We start from the raw sequence: 16137 nt of genomic DNA on the forward strand, positions 1-16137 counted from the left end.
ACTTCGTTTTGGGAAAAGAGTCTGGGATTTCAGGAAGAGTTTTCATTTCTGGGGTTTGCCCCAAACCACTTGCCCCAAGCCTACAGAAACCACGTGCCCCAAGCATACAACCCTGATTGGCCAACCCTTGAAGCTGGTTGAGGAAATAGAATCTCAATGAATCGGTGCCAGACCGTACTACAACACCACTACTGCCAGGAGGTGCTGTTGTGTTCGGTCTGGTTTATTAACCAGGCAATGAGCGCATGGGAATCATTTTGGGTTCAAACTGAATCCGGTTTGATCTTTCCGGCAAATTGTAGTCCTTTGAGAACTACAACATGACGTGTTACCGCTCCAGACCGGTTACAACCCCGGAAAGTGAAGTGATCCCAGACAAACCTCCCCCGAACACGGACCAATTGTGTTCGCACAGACGCCCGTCACATAGCCGGTTGCCCCACAGGGGATTCGAACCCACAACCTTCTGTGGTGGTGGGCAGGGACTTTACCACTGCGTCACCTGAGCACTGCCAAGGCTTTTTGTAGTGTTTACCTGATTTTCGAGGGCTTAATGAACACGCCATGTGTCCATTATGTAAAAGGGAGATCCCGATCATGAGAGACGGCTGTCTTTTCTTTGACGCGGAGAAGACAAAAAAATAAAATAACCGTGATGATACGTGCGTAAGTTATGGTTCATAGAAAACGGGTTGTTTTGACCAAACCTGTGATCTAGATCTGATAGTACTAGTTACTATAGAGTGTTTGGTCTACTTGATCATGATTGGAGGAAACTGAAACTTAAAGGGATACTGTCACCTAAAGGGGTTGAGGAAAGATTACACTGTGACATGAGCTTCTCTGAAAATGGTCTGAAACAGTCTGAAGCTCATGTCACAGTGTAATCTGCCCCTCGCCCCCCAACAACAGCTGACCAGTACAGTAAGTAGTCATACAGTCAGGCTATACAGACAATTAATTTGATTGGCTTATAATTGTGAATCCCCACAATGACATAAAAATATTAACTTGTTTAAGATGATTCTTAAAGTGACAGTAACCCTTTAGGTGACAGGCCACCTTTAAGTGAAATCATATACCCTACCTTTAATTATTATTATATTTTATTTATGGAATAAATGAAGTTTGTTTATTTGTTTGAACATTTATACAATTCTTCAATATTTTTATTTCTAAAAATAGATTTTCCATCTTTTCCAATATATATCTTATTTTTTGTAGGAAAAGAAAATTGGATTTTTACGTGACCAATATCAATTGGTTGGCGAAACCACTGTTTGGGTAAACAGTGCTCTGTCACATTGAGTGCAATAGTGTTATATGTTTCCCCTAGTAGTAGTGGGTTCCAACAGTTGCTCAATATCTGTACTAATTATGGTATCGACTTGGATATTAAGTATAATGCTAAGAAGAGCGTGGTCCTGATCTGTAGAACTAAGGATGACTTAGAACTCAAGTTTCCTGTCTTTTACCTGTCTGGTCAAACAATGTGTGTGTGTCAAAAAATACAAAATATCTTGGGCACATTATTACGGACACCCTAGAGGATGTCTAGACAGAGGAGAATGCTCTATGTACAGGCAAATATGTTGGTTTGTACATTTCACCATTGTACTACTGATGTTAACTCATTCCATGCCAGGCCCGATAGTCAAAAAAAAAATGTTTACCCTACAAAATGTAGTAGGCATGATAGCAATCGCGAAATTGCATGTTTAAGCCCCATAGCAACCCCATCTTTCAAACATGGCAGCCATCTTTGTTTACATTTTAGAAAAACATAATGGCTGCCATCTCATGAATGCCTGAACGGATTTCCATTCGGATTTTTTTGTTTGAAAGCTGTGAGCAATGTGGACACACGTGGTGCATTATCTAGGCATGGGTGTGCATGATCCGTGCACTATGAATTACATGGAAGTCTATGGAGAAGAATGGCAAATGGGAGTACGAAGGTATTCTTAAAAGACGGTGAATGTGTTAAGGTTAACCTGTTTAGAGCTTACTGCACCCCTCTATATACAGCCCCTCTGTGGGTGAAGTATAAGAAAGAGAGCTTACGGAAGCTGAAATAGTAGCCTACAATGACTGCCTTCGAATTCTGTTAAAGAAACCCAGGAGCACAGGGGCCAGTGAGCTCTTTGTTACTTTGGGTCTCACCACCTTCAGGCTCTGTTGAGGAACCTGACCTACAAGTTCATGTGCAGACTGGATCCCTGGATGTAGCTCTGTCAGGTACACGTCTACCATTAGAGGACGCTGGCATAAGTGCCTCTTTTAGCTCCGGAGGGGCTCGTGAATGTACTATATTTTTGTATTATTATCTTTGTAATGTATTGTTTTGAGGGCCTGTAATAAAGTTTATATATATGTACCTTTTGTGTGTGCTGTGCGTGCTGTGCCTTCCGTGCCTTCGTGTGTCCCTCCTTAGTGGCAGCACCCTGCGGAACAAACAAACAAACACACACCCCAGTCAGTGATATGCAAAGTTCTTCTATTTTAGTACATGCTGTTCAGCAGGAAGACTGATAATTATTCAGTCCACACAAACCCCTCACTTAGTAGCTCTCTCTCTCTCTCTCTCTCTCTCTCTCTCTCTGAACTCAGAAACAACCTGTTATGTGTGAACAAGCCAGCAGCATTAACAATGATGTCACACTGCCACCTTGTGGTGAATTGAGAACAATGCATGAAGCAATGGTTTACACTACAGTACACCAGTGGTTGCCAAACGTATTAACTCAAAATTGAGGTTTCCCCGGGAAGGAAACTAGCATGATCTTGTAGATCTGCTATTTCCAAATGGCCTAAATGTGTATAGGGCTGAAGTGGTTAATGTATGTTTAAACAAAACATCTGCAAAGTAAGCATTATTTAAGTTTTCAAACAATTGTAATGGAGTACAATATTTGATTCTGGGAAAAAAAAGAATACCTCAAAACTGAAGGCTACTTAAATACAGTACTTGAATAAATGTACTCAGTTACTTTACACCAGTGGTCCCCAAAATAATCATATTTTAACTGGGGACCCCCCACCCTGACGAGCACTAAGAGTTGAGGCATAGCATTTTGTATGACACGGTTCTATTGTGAGATTAGCAGATCTACATGCTCACAACACCTCACGTTGCGAGACGTTGTGAGCATGTAGATCAGCCATTTTCACAAGTTCTTCCTCTAATATTTGACAATTTGACCAATGTTTAATATGTCATTTTAGAAGTATTAAAAAGTCCTTAAATTGTCACTTTAGAAATGTGCATAAACCCTCTATATATACACTTAAAACTTTATGTTGGTTTGTTTAATGTTGAGTGAGAAAACAATGTTGCACATTAAGTTAATCATCTGGGGACCCCTCAAAATAATTTGGGGACCCGACCAGACCCACAGGTTGAGAACCACTGCTTTACACCACCGCATGACAACAAGCAACCAAAGATATATCTGCATAGTTATCTAATCTAGCATCAGGAAGGGACAGGGAAGTGCTAAGGGGCTGAGGGGGAGTCTGAAGAGGTCAAGTGTTTGGCTGAAGATTGGGAGTGAGAGTGGGAGTTCTTCAAATCAAGTCTATTTAGCTGCTGCTGATCACTCCTGCGTACACGCCGCCTCCGCAACGTTTAGGAGGCAGGTCAGTCACCCTGCCTGCGGTGGTACTACCATCCAGACACTTATAACCTTGCTGTTGGGAAGACACCTCTTAACTTTTTGTTTTTTCCAGTTGTTTTGCTTGCCAATGTGTGCATAAATGGTGAAAAGAGCTCGTCGATCTGCTACCGTTTTTTGAACTTCAATCCTGAAAAGTAACAGTTTTGGACACAATGAGGTTTCCATTTTCTATGTTCAATATATATATGTTACAGTATGTTTAGGTAACTCAGGACGGTAAGAGTAAGAGCGCTTGTTTTGTCGTTCACCACACACTAATCACCACCAGATGGCAAGGTCCGCTGGCCTTCGCGCCGCTTGCAATGTCGTGGACAATCGAGCGGCTCCGCCAGCAGGACGTTGTTGTGGGCGACCGCTTGTTCCGCCCCGTGCTGCACGGCGAGTGCTCCGTTTCTCGACCGTACTGTTTCTCTAACAAACCGTGACATATATATATATACTGTATATATATATATATATATATATATATGTTACAGTCAGTTTGGGTAACTCAGTCAGATCGTGGTAAGAGCGCTTGTTTTGTCGTTCACCAAACACCAATCACCACCAGATGGCGACAACAGCCATTCACTAGTGTAGGCGCTGACGTCCCTCGTTTGCGACTCTCTTTCGTTTATTTACTAGCCTAGCTCGGCAGTGTTTAGCCATTAGCTTACTATGCCTTACTCTAACCCTAACCCTAACCTTAACCTCAGTAAAACTATGCCTAAAAACCCTAACCCTAACCCTAACCCTAACCTCCGTGGGGTGAGGCGCTATCATTCCTGCCGACGCTACGTTGTTGTGGCTCAAAGCGACCGCTTGTTCCGCTCCGCGCCGCACGACGAGCGCTCCGTTTCTCGATCTAACTGTTTCTCTATCTAACCGTGACATATATATATATATATATATATATATATATATATATACTTTGAAATAGCACATCATGCATAATGAGCACTTTCTACTTTTGGTACTCTAAGTACATTTTGATGCCAATACGTGTGTACTTTTAAACAAGTACATTTTTAAATTCCGGACTTTTTTACTTGTTACAGATCAGAATATTTATACATACAGCAGATAGATACTTTTCCACAAGTAAAAAATAAAAATAAGAGTACTCTTATCCCCCCACTCCTCACCTTGACATTGAGGCGGACCCTCAGGTCTCCCACGTCTTTCAGCTTGGCCTTGTAGAGCATCCAGCGGTAGCGCAGCTCTTCCAGCCCGTCGTTCTCCGCGGCGCCCGCCGTCACCCCCCTGCCGCTGCCGCCTCCCGACTCGGCCGCCGCCGCCTCCGCGCTCCCCTGGAGCAAGAACTGGAACTGCTCCTGACCCCAGCCTACGCCCGCTCTCAGAGCCTGACACAGGGGAAAAACAATAATAAATAACTCTCAAATACCGGGAACGCGCACGCGTCGCGTTAGATTTTAACCACTGTAACCATTATTTTATGCTCTAACTTTAGAAAAATAGCAGATATACAAGCTCACAGCGCGGCACCGAGTGCCGCGCTGCGAGCTTGTAGATCTGCTATTTTTGAAAAATCGTGAAAATGAGTGCAAGTCTTTGACGATCTTTGACCCGACTTCCAAATCCTTCTTCTAAATCATGCTGTTCTCAAACTTTTTCATGTCAAGGACCCCCAAAAAAATTACCCCCATCTCAAAATATGCTTTTCCAGGGACCCCCCAGAAGCAGAGATTTGAGTTACAAAAGTCTGCTTTGAAAAATATATATTGAAAAATTTGCACACATTTTCACGATTTTTCAAAAATAGCAGATCTACAAGCTCGCAGCGCGGCACTCGGTGCCGCGCTGTGAGCTTGTATATCTGCTATTTTTCAGTAGTTAAAGCAGTCAATAATCCTAGGCCTAAATGGGTTAAAATTGTCCTAACTATTAAATCGCTAAAGTTTTAGAACACCCACTCCGTTAATTTCAGCCCCTAAAGCCTTCTCTTTATATGTTTTCTATGAGCTGTGAGGGGGGTTGCATTTCGCGGCAAAATTACGTCATCTGCATCTATCCGTATATGTGGTATATACTTTGGCCAATCACAGCGCGGATCATACACTACCGGCCAATCACAGCGCGCCTTGCCGTCTCTTCAGGAAGTAGCTTGCCTCAGAAACAGTGTTTACGCTGGTGTTGGAGTCTTGCCTGTTACTCCCCAATGCCTGGTCGCAGAGGGACGCGAGACCCCTCTAAAGATGCGTATCGGCGAGGTGAAAGCGGTCACTGTGTTGCGGCCCCTCTGGGGTCCGCGGCGACCCCAGACGGCGACCCCAGACAACTCTGAATGCTATAGAGCAGGGGTAGGCAACCTTAGGCACAGGTGCCAACATTGACACAGGGGAGGGTGATCACTGGCACACTGGTAGAAGTGTGAGAAGAGAGGATTTCTATTTTAAAATCAAATATCTTTTTTAAATCTGGTCAATTAAATGAAGTCAACTAATTTACAGCAAATTACATGCATACAAGTAGCTACCGTGTAAATGTCTTTTTAGACACAATAAGCCGTCATTTCTGTAATACTATTTACAGTAACACTACCAGCCCCCATAAGTCACATCTGACGATGAAAGATTGCGGTGCATCTTGGGAATGGGCTTATAGTGTCTAAAACTACATAATTTAGCCACTTGTATGCATGCTTCCACCTACTGAAATCAAAATCATTAAAATCGCTAAAATGATAGAAAGCAGTAAAATGAAAACCTTTTAGGACTCATCTTTTATTTTCTATATTTTCTATAAGTAAAACACGTTAGTAGTTTTTACAACACAGGCGTTCATGTGGATAATGTGGTTTACACACACAAGACTGAAGCCATATTCAACATCCACCTAAGACAGTCGAGCGCGCACTCAATCAATCAGTGTCAGCTTCATACCTGAGGGCATAGGCAACGCGGTTGAAAGGATTTAACCAAGCAAAACTAAAGTTGTATCAAAACAAGAGTTCCTGTTAACAGCCGCCGTCTCCGCCATAATGATAGAGAAATCCCTAAGGAAATAACTCTTAATCCTCCGGCTGTGTCCCTGACACTGCAATGTGTACAGTGTTCGTCCGGTGAGCCAACGACTACAGATCGCGTAATCCCGGCCTGTTGATCCAGCTTGGAACTCTGAAGACGAAATTACTTCATGCCAGTTCAGACCTGTCTGTCTTGACACGTTGACTGCATGTGTCAGCCGTGTTTATGTTGTTGCTCTGACGAGATGATTCCTAACCACGACTAATTGTTACATATTTGTCAAGCCACGCTGTCAGCTTTGGCTCTCATGTAAGATATCCCAACTTTTTTTTTAGCTTCAGTATGCTCGATTTCTGTATCCTAGTGCCCTCTAGCCTGGCAGTGCCAGCCTCTATCACAAACTTTGTTTTGGGAAGAGAGTCTGGGGTTGCAGGGAGAGATTCCATTTCTGAAAGCCTGGTGAGCTCTTAATTGCTCCTTTTGAACTTCAAAGGGGTTGTACAATAAGGTAATTGATTGGGCCATACAAGTGTCAAGACCTCGTTAGTGTTCCCTCTAATCAATGAAACTTCAAAGACAACTACCTGTTTGAAGTGTGTCATAGAGGGGAGGGGGAGGGGGGAATGTTTTTGTGTCCACACAGCCTACAGCCCTGATTGGTTAACCCTTTCTGGTGGCTGGTGGAAATGGATTCTCAATTGTGAGGCTCCAGACCACACTACACCACGGGGTGGTGTTGTGCGGTCTGGTTTATTAACCAGGCTAAGTGCCCTCTTCTTCACATGACAGAGATGGTGTCATAATTATGATGAGCATTAGTGAAGAGCAGTTATATGAAGATATGGTTGAAAATTGGATATATGTTCTTTCGAAGAGAATGTCCAATGCTGTAGGATAACTTAAGATACTTCTATAGGCTGTTATTGCTGATAGTCGGTGTCTTTCGTGTCATCGAGTCCTATGCCTGGAATCCGTTACTCAGGTGTATTTCCAGACTCTTTATGGCATTCGGAGATTGTGGAATAGTTGTCTGGCTACGCGAGACTACCAAGGGGACCATACAGTCTAGATGTGGTCCTGTGGTCAGTGATCACACTCACTGCACACAGACACAAGATATCTATAAGTCATCCCAATGTTTAGGCATTCACACCTTTGTCACCTGTTCTCTCCACAGCAGACCTTCAAAACTTAATCTCCATAATAGTTGTTTGTGTGTCGCAATGCAACATATTTTGAGCTTGTAGGTCAGCAATTTTTTGAAAATAAATTGAAAGTGGAAATGGAATTGTTTAAAGTCATACTATGTAACTTTTTTTATAAAACATATCTTAAAATTGTCCTAACTATTAAATCGCTAAAGTTTTAGAACCCCCACTCCGTTAATTTCAGCCCCAAAAGCCTTTTCTTTATATATTTTCTACTTAGCCTTGACAGGGGCAGGATTTCCCGGCAAAATGACGTCATCTGCATCATCCGTATACGTTGTGTATACGTTGGCCAATCACATTGCGGATCATACACACATGATACACTACCGGCCAATCACAGCGCAGATCATACACTGCCGGGCTCTTCAGGAAGTACACTGCAGTGTTTACAATGGTCTAGGAGTCTAGCATGTAACTCCCCAACCGCTGCTCGTAGAGGGACACGAGAGACCTCGATAGATGCGTCTCGGCGAGGCGAGGCGGACGCGGTGATCTGAAGGCCCGGTCCGTGGCGAAAAACGGCCGAAAAAAGCAGACGCGACCGCGGTTTGCTCTACCGCTACTGGCCACTAGTTGAGCAACTTACACAGTATAGCTTTAAGTGTGACTTTTATGAATATTGAACCACTTGAAGAGCTTGTGAATGAATACATTGGATCTATTGGAATATGTTTTTTTTCCTGAAAATTCATATTCATATACTTAATAATTATAACACAACTTTAACTACTGTTCAGATGTTCTTTGTTCATTCATCATTCTAGAGTTATTTAACATAGTGTAAAATGTCTCCTACACCAGCTCTAACTACATACTGCTGCTTTACCACTGCACTGACAGCTAGGAAACTAGAAATGAGAAAAGTAATTATATAATCAGGTTGCACGTTAGCATAACAAAGAATAATACATTACACCAACGTACAGGTTATTATAGCTACAAAGCTCAAACAATGTCTACGTATATATTATTAGGATATATACTAAAGTCTCACACACACCGTTTCAATCATGACAGAGCCTATTTAAAAAAATATGCCACAGCGTTGACAGAGAATTCATAGCACCGGTGGATATCGTGCCGGGATAAGAATACATACCGTGGGACCTCGGAACAGGAGGACTATCAAAGTCAAAAATGTACCACACATATGGCATTTAAACAACTAAATACTTTCCTAAAATATCTTAAAGTGATCCCTGACTAGTAAGCCATGTAGGCCTTAACCCTTTCTAAGCCGGGCCGTACTTGCCCATACTTGTCCGGACCACCCAGTGCGCCGCTCGAACTTTCCCGTACTTTCCCGTAATTTATGAAATTAATTAATTTTTTTTTAAAAATACAGTCGCCGGTCGTGCTCTGTCTCTTTAAGAGAGCTCCTGCGACGGGATCGCGTCGGAGAGTGATGACGTCATCTGCTAGGGAGCAACTGGTGTCCACAGACGGCCATTCCGTGCCTTTGTATTGTGTAAGCTGCCACTTGGCGAGCGCGTCTCCTCATCATTTTCGATCAGACGACAGACGAAATCAAAGCTTCGGAATGAGTGGATTGCATTGGATTAGATTGATGTGCGTGCACAGAAGACGGATTGTATTTTCGGGTGCTGTTCATTACCGCTGTTTCCCCCGTATCGCTCCATGTTAATGACCGGAGAAGAACTGCCTACAGCACCATGAAAAAAGGTTGGACAACCAAAAAAACTCTTTCATGCATGGTTTGCTGGCTTGCGCGGAGTGATCTGAGCGTGTTGTTATGATTTCGTGCTTTGCTTTTTTAAATTATGTTTATAAATAAATAGCAGATTCCACGGCAGTACCTCTGTTCAGGGGTTTCTGGCGGGGCTTAGAAAGTGTTTTTAATATGTTATAATAACCCTCTTTAACCAAAATATACCTTTTAAAACACAATATATTCCTTTGAGAGAAAAAAAGTTATATTTTCAACCCATGGGGGGAGCCATTGCACTGTTCGTCGCATGCAGTGATGACGTAGAATACGCTTTTTGGCTGGTCGGGCCCATAGGGTTAATATGGAACGTCAAAACAACGTTCTCTTTACAATATTTAAAACATTGTCTTGAAGCTCAGATTAACTGTAGTTAGTAGTGTGGTGCTTTTCTGTTCTGTTCATATCAAGTAGGATGTTTTGCCGTGCCTGTAAAGTGTTTAATTCAACATCTAAAACTTGTTTGCACCGCCATTTTAAATGGGCCCGTCCACCCAAAATGCATCTTCTACGTCATCACTGCATGCGACGAACAGTGCAATGGCTCCCCCCATGGGTTGAAAATATAACTTTTTTTCTCTCAAAGGAATATATTGTAAGTGTTTTAAATGGTATATTTTGGTTAAAGAGGGTTATTATAACATATTAAGGCCTACATGGCTTACTAGTCAGGGATCACTTTAAAAGTACGGTAAATTCCGTTCCACAAAAAAAGAAAGTTTTAGAGCGTTTAGGAAGGTAACAAAATACAGCGCTGAAGAGAGCAATGACCACCTTTTGGCTCCATTCGTTTCCATTCGGAAACCCTTGTTCTTGCTGATGACGCGCTGATGATTAGGCACCAGGATTGACTAGCGAAAAAGGATGCCTAATATACACCACTGCCCCCCCCCCCCCCCCCCCCCCCGAGCGCACTGGCCAATTCAAACAAATACGTGAACGCGCCTCCGGTAGCCATGGTGGGCAATTTCGAGGGCGCACTTTGGTGACTAGAAATCGGTCTATGTATAGAATCAGGTTTGACAACCTGGTGAAAAATCTAAAACAAAAAGGTTGGATACATGGATACAATACACTTCAATCCACCAATCCTACAACGTTATCATAATATGTTTGTCTACATCCTAGAAGTGATCATTTCACCTCATCGCTTTGTCTAATACACTTGTTTCTATTGTACGTGTTTACTGTAATATAAACATGTAGAGATGCAGGAAACCAAGACCAAGTCCTGCACAAAACCACTTCCCCTTTAAGTTGTGACACTCTAGTTCTTGCAAATGATGAGTCATCTTTCAGATGATGAAAAGGACCGCACAATAAGCTGCTGGCTTTGTTCTTATTTTATTTTTTTATATATAATTATTTCCAGGCTTTTATGCCTTTGTTGATAGGACAGCAGAGAGATGGGGAGTGACACACGGCAAAAGGTCGTTGGGAACGGGATTAGAACTTGCGACATGCTGTCAGGCTGGCAATTACAAACATTTTCACATTGGCCTGTAATAGTGCCGATTTTTGCGTAACACAATGCTGAACAAAATGCCTCAAATCATGAATGCAGCATCCGATTGCAGTGAAAGGCAGAGGGAGAAATGTCACCATTTTCACATTCAGGCCTATTATAATAGCATCACCCAAGTTAGTTGCTGTGCCAATTAATTCCAATTACACAATCAATTCACAAATGAGCATGGAGAGTCTAGTCTAATCATCATAGAATATTACATTTTAATGCAAGATACTGACGTATACATCTAATAGGACAAAATGTCTTTGAACCTGCAAGGAATGAGCTAAAAAAGAGCAAGTTAGTTGTTACATCAACTTCTCTCTCTCTCTCTCTCTCTCTCTATCTCTCTCTCTCTATTAGTTCACAGTGAACAGGAAGTATAACGTTATTCAGAGCCGCTCATCATGATGGGGCTCACACTTCACTGCGTTGTTCTCTGTGAGTATATTTATATTATTACTAGGTCTACTATATCACTATTATTACTGGGAGGTCTATTGTATCACTATTCTTACTAGCAGGTTTATTGAACTAGTATTTGAACCATTTCTGTTAAATAATATGTGGCTTTACCTAACATTTTTGTTTAGGCTGTTTAAACTAAGGTTAAGCTAGTTTGAATATATTACAATATGTCAGAGGAATTTAAATTGTATTCTTTTTTTAGGATCTTTACCAACGTTTTGACCTTGCTGTAGATTTATAATTTCAACAATAAAAACATAAAAAATTTAAATAAATAAAACAATAACTTGCCTACTGTATAGATAATGCAACTACTATATACAGCAGTGGTTCTCAAGCTAAGGGGTAGAAAGGATTTCAACATTTTCTTCAAAACACAGTCGACACACATATACTAGAAAGGATATATAGCCGGGGTTGTGCAAGTGGTGCTGCTGCTGTCGAGGAAGCAGCATAACATAAAGAGAAACATTTGCGGAAAAAAAAAGAGAGGGAGGAGCGCATCTGTTTGGCTGGTGTAAAAGTCTCCAACAAGGTGGTCTATGGTACAACTAGGTGACAGGATACCCAGGCACTCTTGTGGAAAGAAGTTAAAAGGCCTTTAATAGGAGGTTCCGGGTATGGCGCCAGAGGGAGCGGTTGTGTAGAAGGAGAGCTCCCAGACAAGGCCTATTTTATCCCCTCAAATTGCGCATTTTTTGAAGTTTAAACGTGAAAATGTCAGGGGATGAACGTGCGAGTAGGAGCAAATCAACTCAAAGACTGGAAAATGTAGACAAACAGACGACAGGAAGAAAACGCAACGACAACATGGAGGCTGGGGGGGATCCCATGCAAAGCCTGCAAGCCAGCATGCTAGCAATACACGCCGACATAAAAGCCATCAGGACCGACGTGAAACAAGAGCTGGACAGCTTCAGAACCTCGATGAAGAATGACATGGCAGGTCTCAGAGATGATGTTAATTCTAAATTAAATAAATTAGTCTCCGACCTGAAGGAGACGGCGAGGAACGTCGAGGAGGCCGAGCAACGGGTTTCGAACATGGAGGAATGGAGCACCGAAGCTAAGGAGGTATTGTGCATACTTGTACAAGAGCAGGAGAAACTAAAATCAAGGCTAATAAGTTACGAACAACATTCCAGAAGGGCCAATCTGAGACTGTATTCTGTTCCAGAAGATGTTTGTGAACCAAGCAAACTGATGGAATTTATTAATAATTTCATTAAGAAAGAATTGGCTCTTGACATGGAACTCGGCATACAGCGTTGTCACCGATCCCTCGCCCCCAAACCACCACCAGATGCTAACCCACGTTCAATCGTGATGAACTTTCTGGACGAGAGAACAAAAGAATTGGTGCGTACCACGGCATGGAAGAAGAAAACTGTTCTTCTAAACGGGAAAAGGGTGTTTTTTGACAATGACTGGCCGCAAGAAATACAAAAGAAAAGAATGGCCTATGCTCCGATCCGTCAGGCTCTTCAAAAGAAAGGAATTGCCTTCCATACACCCCCACCAGCAAAAATACGTGTGTTTTACGAAGGAGCTGGGCGAGCCACCGGCCCCAGCGTCACCTACAACAGCGTGGAGGAGGCGAGGTTGGACCTGAAGAGGAGAGGGCTCGCTAACGACGAGGAGACCGCCGCCGCCGCCGGGGGCACGGCCGCCGCCGAGGATCGGCCACCCGCGGCAGCGGATGATGTTGCGGCTCGCCTGGAGAGGATGAAGGAAATGTCCTGGATGAAAGTAGGGAAGAAAAACTCCGGCGGCCGTCGAGCACGACTGGAGAGAGCCCGACAGAAGCTCCAGGAATTCCGCCGCAATCCAGAACCCCCACCGACATCTACAGAAACCATCACGCAAGAAGCTAACTAAAGAATATCTTTCTGACAATGAAGATCATCAATCTGGTAAGACCAATCCATACTGCACACTAATGGACAAAGTACAACATTGATAAATACCAACAAAAACGGATAGTAAGACTCTGGACTTTAATATATGTATGTATATATGTATATTTTTATATGTATATATGTGCATATTTATTTTTTATTTTATTTTTCTTGTTGTTGTCGCCGTAAGGCCAAAAGGCAGGTCACTTTTATTTTAATTTTTAATTTTATTTTTTTATTCTCTCCGTCAGGCCAACAGGCATGTTATTATTTTTTGTATTATTACTTTAATTTTCAACTTTTACTTTACAAAGACGGTTAGGAATATTACCTGAATAGGTATCAATGTCTTTCGGAGGTAATAGTTTTGGTTAATACCCGGTAACTAAATATCAGTGTAACTTCGAGTGGATCCATTAGACTTAGGCCTAGCTGATGAATAGTCACTATTATAACTTGGATCCTCATATATGTAGGTATGGGTGTTTTTGTATGTTCTTATATATATATGTATATTATTTGTTTGTTTATGTTTTATTTTTTACAACTACTGTCTCCGTCAGGCCTAAAGGCAGATCATTTTTATTTTTAGGGGATTTTTTGATGTTTTTGTTTTACTCTATCAGGCTAAAAGGCTAAATACTATTTTTTGAATATTACTCCAAGCTAATTTTTCTCAATTTACAAAGACTGTCTAGAATAGTACCTACTTAAAGGTCAATATCTTTTCGAGGTGATGGTCTAGAATAGATTAACACAGAGTGAAAAAAAAAAATCACCTAGAGTAGACTAACGGGCCTACCTTATGAATAACTATCATCATAAATTAACCTTTGGGTTTGACATTAACGGACAGTAGGAACTTGGGTTACTTTTGCTTTATTTGGTTTAGATTTAAGCCTGATGATTAAATATCAGAGCCATTTTGAGGTGTCCTTAAGGGACAGTTGGATTTGGGATTATTCGTGTTCTACTAGAAGAGTTTAGGTTTATACCTGATGATCAAATATCACTGTCTTTTTGAGTTGATATTGACCCTGAGAGTTTAAAATATTACAGGCCCTCTGTCTGGGAAACAAGAGCTCCACCTAGTGTCGAGGTTTTCCTTTCTCCACGAGGTACTATTTAAAGAAGTATCCTCAACTTTGGAATTCTCTATCTTTGATTGTTTATTTTTCATTTTAACTATGTTTAATGTATATAACTTAAGGTCTACTTGGGATTACAGTGAAAATGTTTTCAGTTTATTTTTTACTACAATAGCGAACACATGCTACAGCAGGAATATAGGATAATTACACTCAATGTTAACGGGCTACAGAACCCAATTAAGAGAGGTAAACTAATAGCCAAGATGAAAAGGGAAAACCAACAAATAATCTTTTGGCAGGAAACGCATATGGCACGAGGTGAACATGAAAAACTGAAAAAAATGGGATTCAAAAATACGTTCTACTCATCTTACGATAAGGGAAATGCAAGGGGTGTTGCAATACTTATTTCAAATAAGGTGGTATTTCAGCCCACTACTCAAATTGTTGATAAAGAGGGACGATACGTCCTGGTAAAGGGGACCCTTGATTCCAAGGAAGTGACACTACTTAATGTTTATAGGCCGCCAGGCCCAGATAAGCTACTAATTAAGAAGATATTTGGGTTGATTACTACTGAGGTCTCAGGCATACTTATTGTAGCAGGAGATTGGAATATTCAGTTAACGGTTTGAGATTCCTCAAATCCACAAAAGAAATTAAACTCAGAATCACTGTATGTCAAAAAGCTACTTAACTCATACAGTGCCAAACGACTTTTAGATCAACTTTCTCACTATGGACTTCCCTGCCAGACGACTTAAATCGACTTTTACTTAGAAAAAAAAAAAAAAAAAAATTTTTTTTTCAAAATTTTTTTTTTCAAAAAAAAATGTTTGGACCCCATTAAATCTAGTAAACATGATTTTAATCGCGATTTTGCATGTTCCACCCCCATACAACCCCATCTTTCATACAGGATAGCCATCTTTGCTTACATAACATGTAAAACATAATGGCTATTATCTCAAGAATGCCTGAACGGATTTCCAATCTGTTTTTTTTGTTTGAAAGCTGTGAACAGCCTGCACAAACATGGTGCATGATCTGTGCATGGGCGTGCATGATCTGTGCACTATAAATTACATGGAAGTCTATGGAGAGGGCTGGCAGGGAGAACCCAAAGAAGGCATATTTAATTGGCAGTAACTGAGTTAATGAGACAGGAATGTTTGACGTGTGGAGGGACCTTAACCCAACAGGAAAACAATTCAGTTTTTTTTCACACCCCCACCGTGTCCACAGTAGGCTTGATTATTATTTTATGCTTAATACGGAGAGGCATAGGATTATAGACTGTAAAATAGGGGTTAAAGATGTGTCTGACCACGCAGGAGTATACCTGAGACTTCATTTGGATGTTCGTCCTAAAAACACAGTTTGGAGGCTTAATACAAGTCTCCTAAACGACCCACAATGTCAAGAATATGTTACGAAGGAAATAAGTGACTATCTAGAATTTAATAATACAGAGGAAATAACTCCAAGTGTTTTATGGGATGCAGGAAAAGCTGTGTGGAGGGGAAAGTTAATAATGTGGTCAACTAAACAGAAAAAATTACGACGACAGAGAATTACCGAATTAACAAA

General features: G+C 41.5%; 1 protein-coding gene across 1 annotated transcript in view; it reads right to left on the bottom strand.

Moving 5' to 3' along the window:
- syne3 (spectrin repeat containing, nuclear envelope family member 3) overlaps positions 1-16137 on the bottom strand; it is a gene marked incomplete at both ends in the record, with an annotated part of 173310 nt that overhangs the window by 15962 nt on the left and 141211 nt on the right. The window contains one exon of the mRNA XM_080751149.1: positions 4802-5020. Within this exon, the coding sequence (XP_080607275.1) occupies positions 4802-5020 (219 nt within the window). The remainder of the gene's footprint in view (positions 1-4801; positions 5021-16137) is intronic.

The sequence above is a fragment of the Nannobrachium achirus genome (genome assembly GCF_963921795.1).
Source record: "Nannobrachium achirus genome assembly, chromosome: 20".
Lineage (NCBI taxonomy): Eukaryota > Metazoa > Chordata > Actinopteri > Myctophiformes > Myctophidae > Nannobrachium > Nannobrachium achirus.